Source organism: Corapipo altera, unplaced genomic scaffold, assembly GCF_003945725.1.
Source record: "Corapipo altera isolate COAL_440 unplaced genomic scaffold, ASM394572v1 65, whole genome shotgun sequence".
In the NCBI taxonomy this organism is placed as follows: Eukaryota; Metazoa; Chordata; class Aves; order Passeriformes; family Pipridae; genus Corapipo; species Corapipo altera.
This window is the reverse complement of record NW_020884891.1, coordinates 6,017,668-6,037,410: the sequence shown is the minus strand read 5'-3', so window position 1 is coordinate 6,037,410 and position 19,743 is coordinate 6,017,668. Positions and strand designations below refer to the sequence as shown.

At 45.2% G+C, this 19,743-nt stretch overlaps 1 protein-coding gene across 2 annotated transcripts in view; it reads right to left on the bottom strand.

Moving 5' to 3' along the window:
• GPC3 (glypican 3) overlaps window positions 1-19,743 on the bottom strand; it is a 145,799-nt gene that overhangs the window by 77,713 nt on the left and 48,343 nt on the right. For both annotated transcript variants that reach the window (XM_027645516.1, XM_027645517.1), the window contains exon 3: window positions 3,328-4,022. In XM_027645516.1, the coding sequence (XP_027501317.1) occupies window positions 3,328-4,022 (695 nt within the window). The remainder of the gene's footprint in view (window positions 1-3,327; window positions 4,023-19,743) is intronic.

Below are 19,743 nucleotides of genomic sequence, written 5' to 3'. Positions count from 1 at the left end.
ACAGGCTCACATTTAAATGCATGCCTGGAGGCACACAGTCCCCAAAAGCAGATTAACAGCAGTATGACTTCCTCATCTTGGGAACTGCAGAGCTGCTCAGAAACCTACTTGGAGTCTCTGCAACACCTCTGGAGCTCAAGTTCACATGCCCTTTGTAGCCAGGTCTGCTGCAAGCTATAAAAGGGTCCAGGTCTTCATGTGAATGCCCATACCCAACCTAGGGGAGGGTGGCAAGGGGGCATGAGGAACAACCACATGCAGGAAGGATGCTCAGTCAGGTAACACACCCAAGGATCTGAAACACCAGGAGGAAAAACTACTGCTGCAGAAATGCCACCAATGCTGTGAAAGACAAAAGAAGCCCAAAGGCGAGGCAAGGGCAGTAGTGTTGTCAGTCAGGCTATAATCACTATGGGCATGGAAGATAAGTTTTCCATAATTCCAGGGGATTTTAATGACAATTAAATAATCAATCATTATTCTTAATACCACGCAGGTGAATAGAATGGAAGCAATGGAGGCCAAGGCCAGTGATAAAAGAGGTCAATATGAGGAACCAGGCCAGAACTACACCCTTACATTTTCAAAGACAACCTCTGTGGCATTTCATTCTTTGATATGACCACAGTGTCTAAAATCAATCATATTTACAGGATAACAGTAAATACAACTGTTTGCTTCTGGGTATATTCTTTGAAACTCAATATGTGCTGATAAGTTTAACCAAGAAACTTTCATTCTAGCACAGCTAAATAAAAAATTCTATCACATACAGAGTGATATCTTACAGAGAGATTTACCCCAGATTACCCCAGATGCAGCCCAGCTATCAGAGTCAGGCCATCTGCAACGCTGTAGTTAAGATTGTTAGTGCTTCCATTACTGCCTTATTTCTCTACTGAACAGCTCATACATTCATTCATTAAAAAAAAGTTGCTCTAGGCTCAGGTTTGATATCAGAGCCTTAGCTGAGCAACATCAGTGTTTTAAAAACAAACTTCAAGAACCCAGTGGCCCTCTCTTTTAGTACAATTGCCAGGCAACTAGGTTTCCTTGGCTTGGGTTTTTTTCCTCTGCACTCCTATAACTCAAAAATGTCTCTAGAGCAAATAAAAGAATCACTCAAGTATTAAATAATCAAGAGGAGTTATGTTTAAATAAGTACCTAACTACATACGGCACTAATGAATTCAAACAGCTCTATCAAGTACGAAAGCACAATGGTTTTGCAATGTCCACTAATTTTTTATTGTAAAGGAAGTCAGTGTATGTTCTGGTTTGGCAGAGGATGAGCAGATTGTAGCTCTACTGCTTTGGCTTGTGCTTTTAGTGGCACTTCATCTACTTGTTCTCTGTAGACAGATCAAGGTGTCAATAAAAGTGACAGTCAAGTTCATTAACTGCATACATGGACATCTTCAAGAAAAAGTGCATTTTTGTTGTTGTGCCAATAAAAGAAGGACACAGGAGGACAAACACTGATCCTTTTAGGATCGTACAGTGATGCACACGTTGCCTATGCTCATGAAACCCGGCATACAGCCTGCAAGGGCAATGCTTTTGTTCTGCCTTAGTACCTACAAGCACAGCAGGTTTGCTGGTGCAAAACACGTTGGAAGCTCTTGTTCAAAACTGAATATGTCAACTATTTTGAGATCAAATAGGCTCACACTAGAAGTGGAAGTAAGTTTTGTTTCTTACTGCCTTGGAAATGCCAACTGGACTTAGAGTTGAGCTGGGTTTTCTCTCATTATCACCTGTAACATGACTTCTCCATCTCACCTGACCTCAAGCTAAACCTACAGTTACATCTCTGCTCCTTTGCTGTTTCAGAGGGGATCAACAGGTTTTGGGAGAAGGGAGAAGAACCCCTCCTGGCTCCATGGTACCAGAGCTGCTGCTCCTGGGCCGCCAGCTGAAACCTCCCTGCACAGGAAGTGTTTGGCAGGATGCTATAAAACTGGGATTTTCTGCAGAAAGGGCCTAAGGCAGGTTGAAAGGCAAGGTCCTGCACCTTGGAGGCTCCTCTGGAGGCTAAAATGCTGCTCATGAGTCCTGCCTGCACCCATCTGCCCAGGAGACCAACACTCAGCCCAGCCACAGCCTCCTCCTGGTCACTGCAACACAAGAGTAATCCACCTTACTGTAGTGTGGTCCCTAAATCCCTTCTAAGCAATAGAGAGAGCTCTCTCCATGTATGCCAAACTACCCAGGTGGTGTGACACCACACGAGTGCCACCTCATTATTTCACAGCCTGCACAAGTGTGGTGGCATGTCTTGGGCAATCAGCGAGCAAAGAAGGCACAGCAAACAGCAGGGAAGAGTGCTGCTGGCTGAGTGCCACATAGCTCAAAATCCATAAGCTGATACATTTCCACAGTGCCCAAAAAAAAAGATAAGAGTTACTCACAGTGCAAGTAGTACAGTGACCTACATAAACACAGCCCTTTTGTAAACAGGAGTCAAGAATGGCAGGAACAAGCAGCTAACAGGGAAACAAGTGTCAGATTTTAATCATCGTTGGCTTTAAGCAAACTATTACAACACTCCTGCACCTTTGCCCCATTCCCAACTCTACCCTACCTACATGGAGCAGCTCAATTGCGTCTTAAGAAAAATCTACTCTGCAGAACAAGCATTGTATTACCACAGTACATTTGCCCTTGGTGTTCAAACAGAGTAGCAGGATTTTTGGAACAAGAAAGCCTCCATTTCTCAGGAGGCTCAGAAATTCACAATTTTTTTTTAAAGAGTCAAGTCACTTCTAATAAATAAGAAATGATCTCATCCCTGCGATTAAATGTAGCCCAAAACTGGAATGAGTTACCAAGAGATGGAGAATCAGATTTCCTTTGGTAAATCAGGGGATGCATGCCACAGCATGTGCCTCTACTTGGCATCTCTTTGGATGTACATTTTAGTGATGTTAAAGGAGGAAGAGAACACCTGGAAAGCAGGACCAGCCTTTCATAACTACTCAAGGTAAGCACAGCACACAGGAAGAACTGAAAATGCTGGGACGCCTCAGCTTCCAACCTCACACCCCAGCTACAAAGCTGATGCCAGGGTAAGTCCAGACCCTTCTGCTCTGACCAACCTGAACAGAGGAACAGCCCTTAACTGAAACACAGGCCCTGCAAACACCAGTTTCAAATGTCACCAAAAGTTTTTTTAAAAAATCAGAATGGGAGAGCAGGAGCTGGTAATTGAGGCATCTGGGGTTTGTTGGGTGGAGGAAAAGGACAGGATGGCTTCAGCACATAGAGTTCATGGTACATGAGCCCTGCCACAGCAGCGAGCTTGGGGAACTACAGAGATTTACTCACAGTTGTTGAGAGCTTTCCTTCGCTCCTCTGCACGTGGACAATCGCATCCCGCACCAAGGAGAACAGGTTCAGGAGGACATGCTCCATGTCATAGATGCCGTGCATGCCTTTGGTCAGCCCCTCCAGAGACCCGATGTACTCTCTCCAGTGGTTATGGATCTCCACGAGGCCCGCCAGGCAGCCCTGCATCACCACGCCGCAGTAGCCGGCACAGGGCTTGGCCAGGAGCAGCCCCTGGCAGTGCGAGCAGTACCACATCTTCAGCAGCGCCCGCCCGCAGTCCTTGCTGAACTTCAGGTGGTCCGTGGTGTTTATCACCTCAATCCCCAGGTTCAGCGCCTGCAGGAAGACCCGCGTGGCCTGCAGTGACTTGGACACCTGCGTCATCATCACCTTCGGGTAGTTACCAAAGACTTTGAGGTCCCTCCTGGCTGCCCGCAGGCATTCCGCCATTTCCAAAGAAGGATCGGGGGAGCCGGGATTAATCAGGTGGGAGTAAACCAAAGGGAACAAACTGTCAAAAAATTCATTTATCATGTCATTAACACTGATGTCAGAGCCCAATATGTACAGAGAGACATCAGTAAAAAGTTCTCCAACGAATTTAAGAGCTCTGGGCCCCATGCTCTTGTAGTGGGTCCTAAACATGCTGTTGGTGAAGTTTCTTGCATGCCGTACTACAATTTCAAAGGCTTCTGCAAAACAGAACAAAAAAAAAAAAAGTGTTATTAAGAGACAACGAGCTCAGAAACAAGGAGGATAATGTTTAATGTTCTACCACATCCCCGCTGCCAGAGCTGGCCCCATCCTGCCTGCCTTGGGTCAAACACCTGCTGGCAGCTGTGCCTGCTGCAAAACTTACCAGCGTCAGCGATTTTCAGGGGAAATGCATAAATTCTTTAAACAGAAGCTACATTTCAAAATGGCAAAAAAACTATGATCTAGTTAACATTTCAGCTTTTAAAGAAAATATTGATTCAAGAAAACGGCTAGACTGCAATTTCTTTCTCTCCCCCTTTTATATTGATTTGAAATTAACAGGAATTCTATCTCCAGACTTAATTTAAGGCAGAGATAAATGTTTGACAAACTGTACAATGCTTAAAATCAGGAAACAGTAAATGCTGACATTCCATTAGGAAAAGGAAAATATTTATAGGTGCTTAATAACAGAGGATATTTTGACTCAACACCCAGCACTAAGTGTCCTCCAAGCCATTGGAAAAGCCCCCACAGTGCTGTAGTTTTCCCAAATGCACCTGGCTCACTTCAGTTGCAGATCCAATGTTTCATCTGCCCTGGATGAGAGCTGTTCCAAGGTCCAGTTCAATGTTGAGAGCCTGTGACGCTGGGTCTATCTGTGGGTGCCCAGTCAGGACCACTCTCACACACATCAGGTTGTGCCAAACTGTCCCGTGAAACTCAAGTTTTAGACAGAGATTGTTGTTTTGCCAGGAAAAACCATGGTGCGTTTACCCCTTCAAAGACTTGAGGACTTTCTGTCCACACCTCCCCCATGAGGTGACCACGGAAGCTCCCAGCAGCACAGTCACTGCACAGTTATTCCTTTAATTATAGCCCTCCTCATCAGGAGATTTCCAAAATATCCATACCCCACTATGTAAAAACAACATACCTATGCACACACACACCAGTTAGCATGTTGAAGCATTAGAAGGGGGTGGCATTAGTGTAAACTAAAGTCTTTCTCTTTGGCCAACTCTCTCTACCAGCTTGAGTCCCACCCTCCAGGGTACTATTCATAAAATGCTAAATAAAATGAACAGCCTCTCAGTTCACAGGTCACTGACACCCTACAATGTAACTGCTCTCAGCTGTGTCACTCTGGAAACACACATCCAGGCTCAATTTGCATGAAAATTATTCATGTTCAATAATTAAAGGAATGTTTAATTTTTAAAGCCATAAGTGTTATTTTCCCCATTTGTTAAGGCTGGCATGCAGCTGAGCGTGGCCTGACACGTCTCCACAGGGGTTCAGTATCAACACTATCACAAGCAATGTCAGGCCTTGCTGCTCGCCCTGCATAACCTCTCACCTTGCTCAAGAGCTTTTAAGACCATCACATCTCCAGGACTTACAGCTCTTTCTTCCCAGGTGCATCCTATGCAGGAACCCCTGGTGGGACAGGGACCAAGTGCTGTTTGCTGCCCTCCACCACAGCATGCAGAAAGCTGTGGTGTAAGCAGAGACCAAAGCAGAAATTACTGATATACTTCTGCAAACACTGTCTCCATCCCATCTGGTGCCTGCACACACCCCAGGCATGCTGCTGAAGCATTTTGTCCACAGCTCCTGACGCTTGCACCAAGACTGTCCCAGCAAGCCCAGAACAACCATCTGCAATCCCAGGAGACAGCACAATCCCTTCCTAACAGCACAGATTGAGGGATGCAGTGGTGCAAGGACACAGGACTCCTCTCTCCCCCATGCCTCCTTCTCCATAACAGCTGGCATCCTGCCCCTCACCCCAATACAGAGTACGGCAAAGCTCTCCAGCACAAGGGTGAGTCTGACACAGAGTGGGCTGTGCAAGCAGAGCAAATTCTGGTTGCAATGTTTTTAGAAGTTTTAAAACAAAAAACATCTCTTTAAAGAGGGCACATGGATTACAAAACTTTTTTTTCCCCTTCTTTATCCTTAAGTGCACCAGAATAGCTTTTTCCTCTAAGAGCACAAAGAACTTTTTGGACCAGCGTTTTTTTGACAGCACTGGAGACGGTGCCAGGATTTTCATGCTGTGCCTCACCATCCGCCTTTAACCTCTTCTCTGTTAGTTCCTTTAGAAAAAGTCATCCCTCTTCCCTTTTCTCGCTCCTCTGTGCTTTTCCAGTTATCATCAGAGCCAAAAGACTCTTCGCTGATTACAAAAATATTCCAAGCTCCTATGCAAACCTCCTACGGCGAGAAACGCTTCAGAAAGGAATGGAGAACAGTGGCATATCAACAGAGCATGCACACACAGTCCCACTGCTCTAAAGGTCATGACATGCACATAATTTTTATCATAATAACTGGCTGAGAGTGTCTATTTTATGCACCTTGGAGCTTTTGCATATATCCATTAGAAAGCACAACAGGGACTATAAAAGCATATGGAGATTCCTGCTACCCTATTAATAGATGCAAGAAATAATAAAACTTTGTGAAAAAGGAGTCTTGCACATCCAAAATCTCTCCCACCCAACTCCTGTAGTAGGTGCTTATTCTGAAATATCCCTCACAAAGCACTGGCTTCAGGAACAGCAAATCCCCAGCTGCCAGCAGCTGCGGTGACCCACGGTCAGGCTCTGAGCACTTCACAGAGGAGGAAACTTTGCAGGTCAGTCCCCTGTGCTCCCACGAGGGAGCCTCACAAGGAAACAGAGGGAACAGCGCATTACAGAAACGACGTGGGCTTTTGATCCCCCAAAAAATCCCAGAGCCTGGATTTGCTGCTGGTAAAATCTGCCCTGCTTATAACATGGCATTATTGAAACTCCCATTGCTGGAGGATAATTCAATCTTTTCTTTCTTCTTCTTTTTTTATTTTTTTTTTATTTCAGGGATATTTTCAAAAGCTGCCACTGAAAGCAATCAGTTTGCAGGTCTGGCTGAAGCAGAGTGAATACCCTGACAAAGCAAAGCATCAGAATTGCTCCCGACTTCAGGAGGCAAAGGTACTGCACAGCCATCACTGTACTGTGCACTCACAGCACAGAATAAAAAGTGTTCCTGTAAATACATTAACAACAAAAGAAGGGTTCAGGAGGATCTTCCTCCTTTACTGGATGCAGGGGAAAGCACAGTGACAAAGGCCAAGGAAAAGGCAGATGTACTTAACGCCTTTGTGGCCTCAGTCTTTAATAGTAAGACCAGGTGTTCTTCAGATACCTGGCCCCCTGAGCTGGAAGACAGGGATGGGAAGTAGAATGAAGACCCCATAATCCAGGAGAAAATTGCCAGGGACCTGCTATACCACCTCAGTCAAGGGCAGGTTATCAGGTCTCCCAAAGGATGCACGAAACAGTTGAATCTACTGTAGATCACAGGTACCAGGCACCAGTTGAACAGCATGGGCTATTACTTATTTTTCAGGCAGGACTCTTGCTGAAGCACCTGGAGAGGAATTGCTGCCCAGTTCCAGCAGCCAGAACAGTAGGACTAAGCTCCTTTCAAAGTGTAAAAGCTTCCCAGAACGCAGCCCAGGGAGAGCTGCATGACCACTGCAAACTGGCAATTAGAGAAAATAAATCGTAAAAGAGCATAACAGTGCCTTGAGTGGGGATTACTGGCAGGAGAAGGAAATCACTGCCTTCTCAGCTCAGATAATAAGAGTCTGCTGCTTAGTAAAAATGCCAGCTTTCCTGAGAAAGCACGTTCACTCCTAAGCTGCAGCAACTTCAAAGGGGTCGATGGCGAGGCCAGAGGAGCTCCGGATTAACCTACTGGCTGCCCCAGGCTGCAGGAGGCTCCAGCCACGTCTGCAACTTGATGGGTTTATTTAAGAGATTATGTGATGCAGTTGCCTGAACTGCAAGGAGCCAGCACGAGCGACCCCAGTGAGCCATTCCCATACAGCATCCCACTGGAGAGGAAAGAGCCAAAATCTGATGGCAGCTGCAGAGCTGGGACAGCTCCAGAGATGGCACCTCCAGGTCCAAGCTCAGCAAGTGCAGCTTCACAAGCAGCAGAAGGTGTTTGGAAAGGTGCTGCTGCTGGGAACAGGGGGGTCTATGGTCCCTCTGCCCCCCATACCTGCTCACCAAAAAAAAGCACCACAGCAGCCACACGGAACCACCTCCCACTGGGAGAAGGTGTGAGCTGGCACACAGCAGGGAGGAGGGAACAACAGGATCCACCACGGCTGTCAGGCACCACGACATGCCACAGGCTTCATGCTTGCCCCTCCAATACTGTGCTGCTCTGGTTCTGCTGCAAAGACAATTTTCCCACATGAGCAGTTGCCCTTCTTTGGGTATCACACACCATACTATGCAAGTCCTCTTTGAGAAAGGCACAGGAAATGGTGAGGGAGCTGCACAGCAAAACGTGCTGCATCAGCAGCAGGTCCATGGGGCACCTTGGAAGGGAACAAAGATGGATGGAGGTGCAGGACCGTGTGACTTGTGCACCCCTGATTGTGTGACACAAGCACCCCTCAGCACGTGGACACCAAGGCATTAAAACTGCACCTACAACCTCGATTTTCCTGCTTCTTGACATTCAGCCACAGAAACCCTGCAACCATAAAGCTCTCTCTGAGCAGGGGAACTCCTACCATGGTTGCTTCCACTTCCTGTCAGGAGCTGAGCTCCCAACTCCCATTTGCACTTCTGCAAAGGATTGTTTGCTCAAAAACTTGTCTTCCCACACTTAATGTCTTATCCTGACCATCTTCACAGTGCAGGAACTACAACATGTTTGTTATTCCACTATCAAGAGCCAGTAACAGCAAGGTTTAGTTTTATTTTCTGGGAGACAATCAGGCAAGTAATCTTAGACGAGGTCATGTTGTCACCATCATGTTCCTACACCCCATAAAAGCTTCAGGGCCATCTCCTTCAAGACTCTGTGGAAGAGTGGTGAATTCTCATGCACTATCCCAAACTGTAAAACAAACAAGAAACTGATTTCCATGCAGCAGAAACCTCCCTTGAGATCAACACGGATCACTGGCATTCAGCTGAATTTCTCTCTGCAGATGATAATGCATTTGGTGATTCACTGCCCCTTCCCCAGAACACTGCTGCTTGGAAGCACCCCAGGCTACAGGCTGCAAATGTGGCATGCAGTGATTCCCTGTCTTGCACGTGGGACCATTTTCAAATCTCACCAGATCCACATCCCAAAATGCACTTTAATGCCTTTTAGGGATGAACATGCATCTTCTCCCCCAGTGAACCTCATTTGTGGATGCAACTGTTCCAGGGATGCAAGTGGCCCAATTCCTGAAGCTCAGTGGATTTGCTGAAGTCCCTCTTTGAGGCTTCAATGGCTCTCCTCGTGTCTCTGGAGGGTCCGTGCTCACAGGGCCTGACTCTCTGAACAAGTTACAGCAATAACTGCAGGGGTCAGAGAGCCTCCAGTCTGGTCAGACTTTACCTGCCAAGCTGCCTTGGTTCTTCCTGCTCTGTGGCACTTCTCTGCTGATGGTAAAACCTCTCCCTTCACTCCTCAGGACACAAATCATATCAGGAGACAACTAGGTACTGGAATCCCTCAGCCCATGAGAATCACTTCCATCCTGAGGCAAAAACATGGCTGTCCAGGCAGGATGGTGGAAAATTCTTCAGTTAATTAATCTGTTACTAATGCAGTCACTGCATCCCCTGCAGGCCCAGGGTTCCCAAACCTTTAAAAGTCCCATATATCTAAAAGCCAAAAGTGCTCAGCCACTCAAAAACACCACCAATGTTCATGGATTGGAATTCAAATGTTCATCAAGGAAATGCTAAAAGTTTTGGGGTTTCTAAGTTTGACCAAATATTATCTGACCTGGCAATTGCCGTGGTACTGCTTGGAAAGGGTGAAAGGAGCCAGAGGAATCCACATGTGAGTGAGCTCTAAGAAGGAAACACTTGTTTAATATCTCCAATGAATCAGACAACTTCAGGCCGATCGCAACAGCCTGTGTTCCCAAAACACACACAACAGAGCTCACCAAGAGAGGAACAACTGTTTGCAATAACAGCCTGGCTGCCACAGGCACTACTGGTGAGATGAACCCCAAGTCATTTTTCAAACAGCAGGTAATATTTATTTACCAACTTGCAAAAGGTTTGCAATATATTGAGCAGCAAGAAAACAAAATCTAAGAGAATTTCCCCTGGCAGCAATAAGAGCAGCCTCCAGATTTGTTCCGTTATGATTTACACTACACTGCAAGTTTTTAACAACATTATCAGGAGACAAAAGCTCTTCTAAGCAGCATAATTACTTTTGTCTGTGGCATTACAAAACCCATCAGATGGAGCCACTGCTGCTCTTACAGGGTTTGTTTCTCTGAGAGCATTTGGGTTTAAAGCTTAGGAAATGCATTTTCCCCAACTATGACACAGCCTTTGGACTGCTTTTACAATATTGTCACCATAAAAATTGTCACCGAGCTCCCAAATTTATGAGATTAGCTTCAAAGCATTAGTAATAAAAATCAGAACAATTCAGTTATTCCATCTTCTAAATTTTAAGCTACCAAGGTCTGCACTTTCTGCCTTTGCTCCATCACCACCAGATCAAGAGAGCAAATATCTCAGTCCAGTCTTTAAATGAGAGTGGGCTCCTTCCAGCTCTGTGCCCACCCCCTTCACTCCCACAGGAGCCAAATTACAAGTTTCCAAGCCAGTGCTGCTCACACCAGCCAACACCAAATCATTATACTCTTGTCGGAAAAGCATCTTCTCCTAATTATCTGTTTTTATCAAAACACCAAGCTCCAAAGCCATTTATTTTTAATTGTTCAGCTTATCTAACTGCCCTGGCAGTTTGAAATACACTGCCTGAAGTTTCTAATAAAAATACTGTATGATACCATCTCATTATACCCACTCAAACGGTCCTGAAAATGCACTCCCTATTACAGTCTAGGTAATAGTCTGACTGTTAGACAATTAGTCACACTGTGGTTCACCCATTTAATATTTATATCCCACACACAAAAACTTTGTTAATGCAGACAGCAGAGCTCACCAACACAAGGTGCTACAAGCCCAGAAACAAGGAGACAAGAAATGCTGGTGTCCACAGCTCCCCACCTCCAACCAGCCCCTCACCTGAAGGGAGTTCAGTGCAGAACTCTGTACCCCACGCTGCCATCCGGATCTCATTCCAGCAAAAGAGAGGGTTAGGGATGCTGGAGGGGACCACAGAAAAGCAGTGTTTTCTTGAGAGGCACTAGGATGCCTTTAGAGATCCCTGGAGACTCCTGGGAGTACCCACTTCAACACAGGAAAGCTATGCTCCAAGTGAAAATTAAAAAAAAAGAATCAGATCATTCACCTCACACAAATGACTCTGCAGCAAAATCTTTTCTGGGGTTCATGCTTCAACACGTGGCTTTGGTGCTTTTCATTAAATATGGGTTTCACATCCATCATATAATTTGTTTTCCCGAGCATCAAGAAAGATAATGCTTTGTGCCTTGATAGATGTGTGAATGCTTAACAGATTCCTGAAAATTTAATAAAGACAAAGTTAAAAATGCAAACAGTCAGGGCTGGCACAAGTGGTGGGTGAACATTATTCTTTATCAAAAGGGAAAGAGAAGAATAAGAGCCTGGAGAAGCAGGCTCAAACTGAGCCCTGGGAGCACAAACAGGAAAAGTGGAGACAGAGGAACGTAAGAGGCTTCTGCAGGTTCTGTTGTGCTGGTAACCTGTCAGACCCAAGAAAGATAAACCTCTCTCCACGTACTCCACGCCTCCCTTCTGGTGCTTCAGGCTCCTCTCCATTCCTGGAGACTAGTTTAGGGATCCACCACACAGCAGAACCACCGGGAAGAGCCAAGCCCAGATGTGGGACTGCCCAAGGATGAAGGGAACCATTTGGCTTGGAGAGCATCAAACTCTGCACTTGTGTGGGGTGAAGGTTGCTCCTGCAGAAGGGACTTACTGGTGTTTTCATCCTCATCCAGTGCTCTCTGAGAAGCTGGGAATTTGCAACAGCAGAAGCAGGAAACAACCTGCTGATCTAGTGGGCAGAGACCACTGGGGAGAGAGCAGTCCCACCAAATCCAGCCCTGTGGGAAGGCAGTGGGAGAGCCCAGGGTCAGCAAACGAGGGGTGCACTTTCAGACACACACAGAAAAATGTACACTCCAAACATTTCATATTTTCCTCTTTCCCTCCAAAAGGGAAAAGTTAATTAAACCAATCCCACAGAACAGAAAGTGAAACACTGAAAACCACACCACCAGGCTTTTGTTACAATAGAATTGTATCAATAACATGCCCCGAACTAATGTCACATCACTGGGGAACTTTCACTTTCCCAGTTTTTTTTATCACAAATATTTACATTCTGCACTTTTGGTCTCTCTTAACTCTCTAGTTTGCTGCAGAGATGACAGTCTCCACCTAGAACTCCTATTTCAAGCCAGCTGCTCAGCCAGGGAGCACAGCCCAAGTGCAGCAGGAATAGCTTCAAAAACCCTGGGAAAAGGGCATCTCTGCTCTGGGTAACTGAGCAGCCAAAGATATCACAGACCCAGGGATTTTACCATTGCAAAGACACATCTGGGATTGTTTTGGTTTTATTTTTAAACACAAAGTGCATTTCCAAAAAAAAAGAGAGGAGACACAAAAAAACCAGCACTTAGTCACCCACCCAGCCATATTTTACTAATTGGAGGCTCCAACATCCACTTAATGGGGTTACAAAGATATCAGAAAAGCAGCATGTCTCTTAAAAGATGAATGACAAGCCACATATCAAACAGAGGGCAAGTGACTCCATGCACTTCCTCCCAAATTTACAAGCCAAGCATTTCTAAAGACCAGGACACCAGTTTGTGTAGTTCCTCCATTTATTTTAAACTAAAAGTTATAAGCAACTCCTGAAAAAATGCAAGCCTAGCAAATTCCTTTATTCATCAGAATAAATGAAGATAAAGCAAGCCACTAGGTCAAGTTGAGCTTGTATTCAGAAAGTCAAAAAAAAGTCTTTGGAAGTGCATTGGTCTCAGTAACTTTAGAGCAAGGTAGATCTGAGACGGTTTTCCAGGCTCGCTTTCATTCCAGCAGGCTTTTATCAGCCTGTTAAGTCTCCAACAATGGAGAGCAGACTATTTATTTAAGAAGCAAATTCCTTCCTTAATAATCTCTCCTGGCCAAATTCTCTTTAAAGTTATCTCAACTGTGTGATGAAAAGCAAATGGCAGAAGATCAGTTCTTGATCCCCATAGTAACACAAAAGACTTGCACTTATTTAAGGGCACCTGTTGACCGTTTTTTAGTCACTCCAGCCCCTTTAGTTCTGTTATCAGCTTCCTACCTGTGCTGGCAGAATCTGGGAAAGGCATTTGCTCAGTAACATACACCAACCAACAGGGGTATAACTCTTCCCCTGAGTGACTGTTTCTAAGACACAGAACAATGCCCAGGCTCTCAAAAGCAATTTAGTGATTTTCAAGCTGGTTTTGTCTCAAGGCACCTCAGAGAAAGACAAAGGTTTCCAACATGGAAATAAGACCATGGATCACCTTGGTAGTACAAGTGCAACCAGCCCCTCCAGTGCTCCCTGGCAGCATCTGACTCACTGAGCATATGCACAGTATTTTAGCAACATCTTACTTGACAAAGAGCAGGGTACCCAAACCCCCCCTCCTGTTTGAGACACCACAGGGGTTGACAGAGGTCATCATACCTACAGCAGCACCACTGTAACAGGACTCAGGGCATCCCAGAGGCAGCATCTCCATCCTTAAAAAAAAAAAAAAAAAAAAAAAAAAAGGAGGACCTACCCATGGCCCCACTTTCCAGCCTCAGCACTTTTCAAAAACTAGACTCACTTCCTCCCATCCTTCCTCTGTGGTACCCTTAACAAAGCCCCCCAAAACACTGGTGGCTTTGCTGTGGGGAGGTTTGGTATTATGTTCATTTCTTTGTGGGGAAGGGTGGTTTGGTGGCTTTTTTTGGTTGGGTTTTTTGCAGGTCTTCTTTGTTTGGGGGGCGGGGGTGTTTTGCTGTTTTTTTCAGAGTGCTGTTGGGGTTTATTTCTTTGGTAGGTGGGGTTTGGTTGATTAGGTTTTCTGTTTGGTTGTTGTTGTTGATTTGGGGGGGTTTGTGTATTCTCTTTGGTTGGTTTTGACTTTGTTTTCTAAGTTGATGCATGGGCAGGTCCCTGCCAAGGGAAGAAACAGAATGTGAGACATCACATCCTGGTGGCACCAGTTGAGCCCATGGCTGGGCCATACCCAGCATTCCACATGGCTCCTGCATCCCACTTGTTCTGGCTCAAAGCCCTGGTTTGATTAACACTCATTTTAAAAGGAAGATATTTTATCATCTCCTTACTCCCCCTGTGAGAGCAAGGCAGCTGCTGTAACAGGAGCACAAGATGATAATTTGGCTCTCAAGAGCAAGGCTCACAACCACAGCTGCCAGGAATCGATCCGAGGCTCCACTGCCCGCTCCAGAGAGGCTTTCCTTCAAGAACATGAATAATCCTCTGCAAAGTAATGGCACCATTCATCTCTCCGAAGTTCCTCACAGGCTTAAATCCCTTGCTGAACAAGGGGGCCACGTGTTCAGCTGCGTTCCCAGTAAATGAAAATTCAGCTTGTTCTTTTTCTGAAGAGAAACATGGAGAGTATCGATCGATAAATTTACCAAAAGTTTAATGGCAGCTGGTTTTCTCAGTAATAGAGCAACCACTGCTCAGACATTGTTTAACACAATCTCCAGATCAATATAACTTTTGATTTATAAATAATGATAACAAAAGGAGCAAGGACAAATATGCTTGGAAAAAAAAAAAACCACAGTTTTTTCCAAAAGATACTTTCAGCATAGTCCTTCCAAAATAAAGATCACATATTTCAAAGGCTGCATGTGGAGAACAACACAGAATATATTATCTACAAAGCTGAAGATTCATCTTCATCATTACACCCTTCTGACTCATCTATTCTGCAGCTCTTGGCACATGTGACCCTCCTGGTGGCATTTGCTAAGTATTATCTGCTCGTAACTCCAAAATTCCTTTTTTCCCAAGGAAAAGTTACCACCTGGAGACACCTCCCATCTGAACACTTCCACACAAATTATATGTTCTTACTGCAAACCTTATGTTTATTATGGAGTCCTTCCTAGGTGTGAAAAACACAGGTAAGAGAGGATTACAAATCCCATCATCTGGCAATTTTTTCAATTATTGTGCATGTTAAAATGATGCCACCACAAATAGGTTGGAAGAGATATGCTGGAAAATCTATTAACTCACAGTAAATCTATTCAAGTTGCGAATTCATGCCTTGCAGAAATTTACCATTAGTCCTGAGAATTAGTTTACCGCTGGACAGGGAGAACAGAGCCCATGAGGGTCATTTCAAAAACATGTTGCACCACGGTCTGTCTAAAAAAAGGACTCTACTCAGGTATTCAATGTGTTAGTGAGTCTTTTGAGTAAGTGCTTACACACTTGCCTCTACAGAGATACTCTGCTGGGTAAGAAAAGGCATCACCTTTTTCTAAACCTTCACATTGCTTCTCCTCCCATCCACAGTCTCCTCTGCCAGTGGAAGCACCGATATATTTGAGAGGTTACAGGTACCATTATTCAGTTGCTTTGGGAATTAACACCTGATTTTTTTATATCCTTGTCCTCAAGTTGTACCAGGGGAGGTTTAGATTAGACATCAGTGAAAATTTTTTCACCAACAGAGTGGTCAGGCATTGCAACAGGCTGCCCAGGGAAGTGGTGGAGTCACCATCCCTGAGGTGCTCAAAAGGTACATGGATGTGACACTTGGGGATGTGATTTAGTGGTGGTGCTGGGTTAACGATTGGATTTAATGATCTTAGAGATCTTTTCCAACCTTAATGATTTTGTGGTTCTATGATCTGGGTTCAAACCAAGTCACAGCAGAGCTATGCAGCATCATGGGATGGAAAAGAGCCTTGGAAAGAGAGAAGGGGAGACCTGTATGCCTGTGTCTGGCACTAAGAAAAAATTTTGTTCTCAACATGGATGAAGAGGGGCAAGCATCCTCTATGCAGACAGTATCTCCGTCATTGGAGGTTTTTAAGATGAGGTTGGATGTGTCACTTAGTGCCAGGTCTAGTAACCATGGTGGTAGTGGATCAAGGGTTGGACTTGATGATCTCAGAGGTCCCTTCCAAGCCAGCTGATTCTATGATCCCATATTTATATCATAACACATTTTCCTATTTGAAGTATTGAAGCATTCTTCTACTCACATCCTCACATTTCTCCAAAGGTTCCAGCTTTTCACACAAGACCCAAGGGTGGCCCCTTTCCTTAGGACCATCCTGAAAGTCCCTTAGAACAGCCTCACTCTGAGCCAGGACAAAAAGGGCAAAGCACCAGGGCAGTTTAGCCCCAGTTGATGGATAGTCTAACCCCCTTTATTCAGGGATGCCCCAAGCCTCTGTGGTTAAACCCACATCCTTCACCCACTGGCTAACAGGACCTTTGCAGGCAGGGAAAGAGCCAGGGCCAGCAGAGGAGCAACAATGCCCTACGACATCCCCGCACCCCTGAAAGCCTTCCTGGAAAACTCTTGACCACAGTCACGTAGAATCATAGAATCAGCCGGGTTGGAAAAGACCTCTGAGATCATCAAGTCCAACCCTTGATCCACCACCACCGTGGTGACCACGGCACTAAGTGCCGCATTCAGCCTCATCTTAAAAACCTCCAGGGAGGGAGAATCCACCACTTCCCTGGGCAGCCCATTCCAATGCCTGATTACCCTCTCTGTGAAGAATTTCTTCCTAATATCCAACCTAAACCTCCCCCGGCAGAGCTTAAGGCCATGCCCTCTTGTCTTACTGATAGTTGCCTTGCAACATTGTGGCCACCCTCCCCATGTGCTTTTCCGTTACAAACACTTCACAAATTCCCCGTGAATTCAGGGCAGCTGAGGAAAGCAGGTGAACAAAGCCAACAGCACTGCCAGCACCAAGACAGGCCCTCTGTGGGCTCAGGGAGTCTGAGTCAAAGGCTGAGTGAAAATGCTCTCAGCGATCAGATGGGACAGACTCGCTCTGCTGTGGACACTTCTCCCCAGACGTGGTCCATTCGCTGTGAGAGACTTTGGAAAAGCTCCTCCTGATGCCCAGAAGCAGCGGCTCAAAGCAGGCCCACGCAGACGTGGACCCAGCCTTTCTCTAAAGCCTGTGGAGCCAGGCACAAAGCACTCCTTTCATTTCCCCTCGCACGCAGCAGCCTGTTCCACTACTGCTAAGCCCGAGGCTGCGCTGCAAACCTCCCTCCTCCTTCTGTTACCAATTTGATGGCATTTTACACGCCCAAGAAACCTAAAGTGTAATAAAACCACAGTGACAAAACCCAAACTGGCAATGGAAAAAGCAGTTCCTGCCCAGGGTGGCTGTGCAGGGAGTGTGTTAAAAGCTGTCTGGAGCAAGAGCCATTAAAATCTGCAAACATGCAGCTCTTTGCTAACTGCCCCCAGACACCACCAACCCCCCTCAGCTCAGACAAAGAGCCCATGGACCCCAGGGCTGCAGAATCTCCCCCATAAACACTTTCATTTTAAGCCAGTTTAACTGGAAAAAGGTCAACACCAGGAACAGCACAACATGTGTTATCAGTTAAACAAAGTTAGCAGCTATCAGTTAAACAAAGACCACTTAGACACAAGCCAAACCAAAGATCCTCTGTATTCCAGGCACCCAGATGAATCCCTAATACCCTACACTAAGCCTCTGTGTTTTATGTGCAGTCTCCATGAAGTCTGCATTGTGCGTTTTTAATTGCACATGAATTAATTAACCATCCAGGTAAATAGGTCACAACTTAAAAATCGGGTAACAATATAAAATGCTGGAAGCATCATCTACATCTCTGCTGCCCAGAGCCAGTGCTTGTGCTTCTGATTTCCCATCATCAAGCACTATCTAAATTATCACCTAATTTGTATGTACAGTCAATAGAGTATTTTTCTCCACCAAAAAGATCAAATAGAGATACATATTAAACAGATCTTTAACAAAAAAGTTTGCTCTTTGCAAGGTGAATGTTTTCATACCATATCATCTTAGGGATGTAAATACCATCTGGATTGCAACTGGCATACTCCCCACTTCAATAAGTGATATTTGTAGCAAAGTTTCACCTTCAACAAAGGCTGAATCTATTCCCAAACGCTGGAATTGCTCTCACAGCTTGCACAATCTGTTGTTTTCCTGAAGTCCCAGCTTTGGACAGAGTAGATTACATAAAAACCTCAGTTTACAATTAAAAACCAAAACAACCCAGCCCTTGCTGCTGTGGGAAAATGCTTGAAACTATGACCTGTAGTGCTGGAAGACAAGAAAAGCAAATTAAGGAAAACCTCAAAATGTATCATTTTCCAAACTTACCAATTTTAATGCCGATCTCATTGTTCTTAGGGCTTTAATCATGATTTCGTAATGCCTTGAGGTTATGGGAACTGAAAACCACATGCTTCCACTCAAGTGAGACAGCAAAACATTTTGCAAATTCATCTTTCCTATGAAGACACTCAAATTCCATCCTAACCTTCACTTCCCCACTAAAACAAAAATTTACCCAAATCTCCCAAAGACTGACTAGATTGAAATATGGTACCATAAAACCCTGAGCGTTTGTTCTCCTTTTCTTTCTAGAACATCAGTGTAACCCTACCCTGATTTGAGGGAGTCCCAGCCTTTACCCTTATATATTAACAAAACCAACCAGTTTCAAAACGTGGGCATCTTCCCCTTCCCCACTTCCAAGGCTGACATGCAATTCCCCGGACCTAACAAGCAGCATATAAGCACAAGATGAGATTTCAAACAGCCACAAACCACAAATAATTCCTCCCAGATGCAGCACTGGAAATTCAGACACATTTTCCCTGCGGGCTGAGCGGCACAGGAGCCGGGAAGGCACAGCCCCGGCACCCTGCGGAGGGCTGGGGCTCCCACCCTCCCCAACACTGGGGTGTGATGGCACCCCCTGAACCAGCCACATTCCAGTGTTCACCTCCCTAGCTGGGAAAGGAAAATTAGGGAGAAAAAGCTAATTTCCTTTGCTCCTGAATGAATTATTAGCAACAGTTCCTGCCCTAAACAAAGCGTTTCTGTTGGCTTTAGAAGCATGAAAGAGATGCAAACTAGACAGGACAAAAAAGAAGAGTTAGCAAGTGGCAGGTTTATGTTTAGCAATGCCAGTATATCAGCCTTCATATAGCAGGAAAAAAAGAGAAGAAACACAGATTTGTAGGAAATGTTGAGGGCTTCTCTCTGAGCTTTGCCACCTTCACTTAAAAAAACAGAACATCACTTCCATTCCTCACTGGTTTTTGTGAAAGGTGACTGGGAGCCCCCAGAGCTGTTTTCTTAGCACATGCATCTGCTCTCCAGGTTTTTCTGTCCATCAAGAAAGTGAAGTAGACAGTAACACCAACTAGACTGTAGAAAAAAAAATTAAAGAAGCAGAGGCTAAATTGCTTCTTGCCCTTCACATTCCTGTGCAAAACCACTCCTGCATCAGTCCACTCTTCTTCCAGCCCAGGCCTGAAAAACCCTGTCTGCAAAGAGAATTAGGCTGGATTTATTGCAAACACTTCCTCTGGACACTTGTAAAGCAATCTAAGAGCACCTAATGGATTTAGGATTTAGCTAAATTGGTGAAACACAATAAAGAGATTAAGAACGCAGTCAATCACAGGCAATTGAGTTAGTGCATCCTGAAAAAACTACTGGC